At 44.7% G+C, this 6,578-nt stretch overlaps 1 protein-coding gene across 1 annotated transcript in view; it reads right to left on the bottom strand.

Annotated features, from left to right (window-relative positions):
- Positions 1-1,109: 1,109 nt before the first annotated feature.
- The window catches only part of LOC121854498 (nephrin-like), a 146,078-nt gene continuing 140,609 nt past the window's right edge, over positions 1,110-6,578 (bottom strand). The window contains exons 20-21 of the mRNA XM_042349179.1: positions 5,127-5,325; positions 1,110-4,431 (exon numbers count right to left, since the gene is read on the bottom strand). Of these exons, the coding sequence (XP_042205113.1) occupies positions 3,995-4,431; positions 5,127-5,325 (636 nt within the window). The 3' untranslated portion in view covers positions 1,110-3,994. The remainder of the gene's footprint in view (positions 4,432-5,126; positions 5,326-6,578) is intronic.

The raw sequence follows: 6,578 nt of genomic DNA on the forward strand, positions 1-6,578 counted from the left end.
AATCACATTGTTGTGTCGTAACCTCAAACCACTGGATAATGTTAAAGACCTTTCCCCGTAAGCTCACGTGAGTTCCCTTACGTGTTGTGATGAAGGAACAAGACGTAACTCAAGACCTCTACCCCGTCAACAATGGTTCATACCGAGTTTTGTGGTCCTCTGCTGTGAGCGACATACAGCTTTCTGACACTTCACTGTATGGACGCTTGTTGTTTGTCACTGTGTCTTCATCTCACAACACTGGGGCAACACACGTGACTACAGCCGCCAATCTCAGGATGGTGTTGACCGCTGGGAATTATTCACTTAATACACAACATAGCACCTTTTACATCGGGGTAGAGTACACAAAAATATACAACTTAAATACTAGAAACTTTGTGAAGGAGACCCTGTTGTCAGTGAGTGTTGAGAGTGTATCCTCAAGTTCCTCTCGTGTTGTGAGTATACGACAAGACAAAGGGGTGTTGGGTCCACATCCTACCAGCGTCCTACTCCTCATGATTAATACAATCCTATTATGAAAAAAAAAGAACATCTATAATGAACTATATAACAACTTGATGCTTTCGGAGGAGGACACTGCAACCTTTGTCGTGTCATCTCCTCACAACACAGAGAGGTTAAGTGATACATCCAACTTAAACAAGGATGAGGAGGCGTGTCTGAAGTGAGATGAAGGAGAGGCCAGTTACTCCGTGATCCCTGGCTGACCTTCCTATACTATTATAATGCTCAGGTGGTAAAATATAATCCTGTTGGTATATTTCTAGGGAAAGGTGTCAGCTCTTCGGATCATGGTAGCTACTAGCGGCAGTTTTTCCAAGGCTGTGATGAAAACATGTGGCAAATAAGACCTTTTGGATGACTTTGATTTACCTTAAGGAGAGAGAGAGAGAGAGAGAGAGAGAGAGAGAGAGAGAGAGAGAGAGAGAGAGAGAGAGAGAGTCCAGGCTGAGGTTGATAAAATAAGAAGATAGCATGAAGGAAAGTAAACCATGATCATCGTTGTTAGAGACGACAGTATTCAAGATTTATTACGAAAAGTTTGTTATTAGATTTTGAGAAAAACATCACAAGGAGAAATCATAATTATTGACCATCCATAAGTTAATTATTTATGACCACTTACATCTGGCATCACAGCAATGGTTTTCAAATTTTCCTTTGGCACGGTAGGTATATACAGAAAATAATAATGACAGAAACACTATTTACACATTCCCGAGGTCACACAAGAGTTGTTCAGTGACTCTTATTCTAGCCATTGTTGACGCCAACTTTGTCCGTTTGGCAGTGACGTCAAAGGAGAATATTATTGTAACTTTGAGTCCAAGTATTGTCGGCCATAAATATATCAATGAGTGGCTTACAACAGCTGTTTAAATTTAGAGGATAAAAGTCAGATGAGGAGGGCTCTGGTGAGGTGTGTGCGTGTGTGTGTGTGTGTGTGTGTGTGTGTGTGTGTGTGTGTACAAGTGTATATCAATAACATAGAACAGACTAACAACACTCACCTGAACTGGACATGTACAAAATTTGGCCACAAAATTTGAATTGCAAATGACGTCAACGTTTGACTACAATAACAGACACGACCAGCTGGTAATTCTTTTTTGTCTCTCACGAACTCACGTTGAAAAATAATTATCACATACCCAAACAGAATGTTAGAACTGAAGACCAAACAGCAATAGATTCATCACCAATAACATAATGTGGCTTCATTTATACGTTTGAGAAACTAGAAATGCCTTTTATGTATTGCAAAATTTCTTCTGTCAAAATGTATAGAAAAGCTACAAAAGGACACTAGAATGATGAGAGAAAATTCAATAAAAGGAATGGGTGACATTGCAAAAATCTTGACTCCCTCACTAGAGTCAGGTCACTCCAGGGAGGAGCCGAGGATGGTGGTGTTGGACTTGTCTTCAGCACAACAGGTCATCCTGTATAGAACATTCAATAGCTCTAACTTACATTCCTTCATCTCCATTAAAATTGAAAAGGGGTTCAGAGTCAAAATAAACTGAGATTATCATTCAAAAAACTTCTTTTCTTGTTTATGTTAAGGATGAACTGTATCCAGAGAGACTCACGGCGACGTAGCTGACTGGACCAACATCCTCACTACGAGAAGGTCCAGGCCGAGTCATGTTTTTAGCAGCGACGAAGAGATAAAAGAGAAACATCCTGGGACATAATCCAGGAAAGATTCCTTATACTGTTGCCTCAGGAACCAGCGCCAGGACCACTACAAGGCACTTCCGTGTCCGCCTGGATCTCCAAGTCTTATGCCCTTCAGGGGTGGAAATGTCATTCAAGTCCCGTAGAGTTCCTGTTATCACATGATTGTCGTGTGACACGGCATGACACACTCCTGGCCTGTGTCATTACCACACAAATACACACACGCACACTAGCATTCGGGTATGTGTCATACAACACTCACACGGCACGTGTATGGCCATGTCACACGAGCTGTCAGGAAGTGAGCGACGCTGTAGTCATGGTCAACTTCTTGGTTTATGTCTGATGGGAATGATTATATTATCTAGGAAGTGAGGGAGAGTTGTTGAAGCAGAGGTCATGTGAGGGTTGACCTCTGACCTCTGCTGGGATGAAGAGCAGGTCACTCACAAGATGAGTGGCTCCTGCTTGCTAAAGTCTCCCCTTAAAGTGCCTAAGTTTAAGTTTATCTTACATCACATTTTTGAGCATCACTGCGTGATTCACCACACTGCGCCCCCTCACACACACCTCCCCGCCTCCCTCACTGAGGAGCGAGTGAGAAGTAAGTTTCTGATATGTGCCTTTAGTGCTTCTTCTTCCTTGTTGAGAAAGAAGGAAACAGTGCATGAGAGAAAGCGATACTTTCTCCCTCGTCCGCTAGCCCAATAAAACTCACTTTTCTTTTCACTTAACTAGTCAAAAAAAGTGAGGATATTGAGGTTCGTTGCTTCGGTAAACTCGTCCTCCTTCCCAGCCTTCATCAGCCCCAGCGAGGTTAACACTTTACGATAAGTAGCTTCAATGTCTATAATAATATGTAACAAGAGGTGATCTCTGCAACAAGAAGTAGTAACAGCTGACCTCTGCAGCATTCAGCAGGTGATCTTTGCAACAACAACCTTCCTTCCAGTCTACAGCTGGACAGGTGTGTCAACAGATCAGTCTTCCTGACACTATGGATCAGGATTTTTTGTGCTGTTGTCCACATCCTGGTAAAACTCGTTCTTATGGACAAATTTCCGGGTCTCAGGTAAGTTCTGACTAACGAGATATACCATACAGTCAACACCAGACACTGATACACCGCAGTCTTTTTATCTGCTTAAATATTTTCCACTGTCTTCCGCTCACCGTCACATTGCCTCGTCCACCACTCACTCAAAATCAGGCGCACCAAAGTTAATCGATTTCCAGGTGATTAATGCGCTTTCAGCTAAACCACTCCACTTTAGCACTTAATTGCCATCAACGTATACATCGTTAGCTGGCTCATTCAGGCCCTTTAGGGGGGATTCATTTACAAAAAAGGACACCTATAATCTTTACAGTTTGTGTTCCTTTTCAACCTAATACTGAATAGGCTCTTATTTTAGCCGGGGTCGTCGATGTACTCCCGGCTGGCTTCTTATCCAGCCGACGTGCTCATCCTGTTGTCGTCACATATAACGAGTGTCAACAACTAACGGACGTCACTGGTAAACGATCGTCAACAGGTAACGAACGTTTTGGGCAACGAACGCCAGCAGGTTAATGAACGCCACAGGTAACAAACGGCACAGGGTAACATCACAGGTAGAGTCAACAGGTATCGTTCATCGTACCTGGGCGTGGAGTAGGCGAGGGACGAGTGACACATCACACCCTCACCTGTGATGGCCCAGTAAGTGGCCACCCTCGGCACCCAGTTTGATCACTCTCTCTTACACAACTCCCGGCTGATGGAAAAAAGTGTTCTTTACATTATCAGAGGAGTCTTAACCTCTCACACCAGATGCCCTCGGTGCTCTAGTGGAATTCCCGCCATGGGTGGTGAGGGCTGGCTAGCGTCTGGGGCGAAGGTGGATAGCATGGGCGGGTGTGGGGGCGGGTGAGCGCGGGTGGGTGACTGCGGCTTGTTGCTGTACTGTCCTCCCACGACGCCCATACCCGCTGATGAGGACACGGGTATGTTCATGGAACCATTGCGGATATAGTCCTTGGGGAAGTGGAGTTTTGAGGGCGGGTTCCTTCGTAGTGACCCGTTGTTTTGGGTGTGGGTGTGGGTATGGGTGTGGGCGGTGAGTGAGGGACCGTGTGTCGGCGGCTGGTAGGTGTTGTAGCGGGTAGAGAGGGGGTAGTGGTCGTCGGCGGCGGTGATGTTGTAGTGGTCAGGTGTGGTGTTGCGTCGACCGAGCGTGCCGTAACCTGCCGCCGCGCGATCTGTGGACGAGAAGGGGAAATATAATGTAAGTTGAGTGTTGGGTGTGTGGATGAGGCTCCCAGCTGACACCCAGTAAATAAACATCAGAAAAATAGGAAAACAAATACAGAGATAATAGGAGTTGATCAATAATAAATATAACCTAAACAGGACAGATACACAATTATAGATAAAGTTGTAAACAAAACCTCATATAATATGGCCTAGTTGTACACATATTAAAACACAAATGGTAAAAAAAATAGGGTAACATACATACATAATCCCTCTCTACCCAACCATGTACTCCTAACCTCTTCTTCAGCTGCCCCATCCACCTCTGACTACTGTTCCCTCACACGCCGTCGTACACTAATACTCACCAGTCGTCTCTTGATATAATCCCCAGGCAAGTCTCTTCACCACATACTCATCCAAGCAGCCTAACAACACCCTAAATTTATATAGATCAATGTTATACTAGATGTATCGTACGTCATCGCAAGTTGTCGTACGTCGACATAGTTACTTTACCTACAGTGTCTAAACATACCACTCATATACGTCACTCGGTCCCCCAGGCAACCTACGACACACTCCAGCGCGACCTAACTACCACGACGTTAGATTATCTCCGTCTCACGTCATCGCTAGTTAAAATTTTCTTACTACCTATTACCTATTTTCTCCGTATCCTTTCATCCCATAAACTTACCTAAGGCGGCGTTGTATTGGTTCCGTCTCACGTCGTCGTACGCATCATCCATGTTGAGGTCGTTGTGTGAGGGCGGTGGGGGGAGGATGTGGGGTGGAGGTCTGGAGGCGTACTGGGGGGGCGGCTCCAGCTGTTCTATGAGGTAGGTACTGGCCGCCGTCACCCTCGCGGCCTCTGCCTCGTATTCGTCGGCTGAGTCCTGAGGAAGAGAGTACGTGTGGTTAGGGACAGAGTACATGTACTGAGGAAGAGACTACATGCAGTGAAAATGAGAGAGAGAGAGAGAGAGAGAGAGAGAGAGAGAGAGAGAGAGAGAGAGAGAGAGAGAGAGAGAGAGAGAGAGAGAGAGAGAGAGAGAGCAAAACACAATAATACACCTAAAAAAAACATCTATTACAGAACATCAAATATTATGTGTTTCCTTCATGAGAACACATCATAAACATCAACGGGTTCCTTCACCAAGACCTAAACTACCTCAAAAAAATTCATTACACAAAAAAAAAATCCCATATATATTTAAAAAAAAAATCTCTGAGGGACATTTTTAATAACCTATTAATACCGTAACATTTAATTTCTTTTTAAAATTACGAAAAATTCCCAAACACGTATTTATTCCCATTTTATCCTTTTCATCACTTATGGCTGTATTTGTATCATTTATTCTTTGTTGTGATTGGTTGATTAGAGGTTTTAATTGGTTTTACTGATTGGCTGATTGGGTGAATATAAAGTTTTAACTTGGTCGTTCTCGTACACAGTCACACCAGGGTTACCATGGTAATAGTAGAAGCCAGGCCGAGCTTTGGGCACACACACACACACACACACACACACACACACACACACACACACACACACACACACACACACACTTTAACAAGCCATCCTTCCCAGACCGTACGGGGCCATCTCCTCCCACACTCCTGCATTCTTCTCCTCCTCCTCCAACATCCTTCTCCCCTCCTCTTCCTCCAACAATGCACAAATGGAATGGAGTTTTCACATTAAAACTTTTCACTTCCAAACCTTCATATTTATCTCCGTTAAGCCAGCCTGGTGAGCTGTAGTGTTGAGAGGTAGTGGTGGTGGTGGTGAGGGGTAGTAGTAGTGGTGGTGAGGGGTAGTAGTAGTAGTGGTGGTGGTGGTGGTGAGGGTAGTAGTAGTGGTGGTGAGGGGTAGTGGTGATAGAGGTAGTGGTAGTAGTAGTGGTGGTGAGGGTAGTAGCAGGTGTGGTGATAGAGGTAGTGGTAGCAGGTGGGTGAGGGGTAGTAGTAGTGGTGTGTGTGTGTAGAGAGAGAGAGAGAGAGAGAGAGAGAGAGAGAGAGAGAGAGAGAGAGAGAGAGAGAGAGAGAGACCCACCCACATAAACCAACACGCCAGAACCCCTATATATCCAACCAAAACATCACTACCATCCACATCCACACAAACCAAAACCCGCTTAAC

This window comes from Homarus americanus, unplaced genomic scaffold (genome assembly GCF_018991925.1).
Source record: "Homarus americanus isolate GMGI-L3 unplaced genomic scaffold, GMGI_Hamer_2.0 scaffold51354, whole genome shotgun sequence".
In the NCBI taxonomy this organism is placed as follows: domain Eukaryota; kingdom Metazoa; phylum Arthropoda; class Malacostraca; order Decapoda; family Nephropidae; genus Homarus; species Homarus americanus.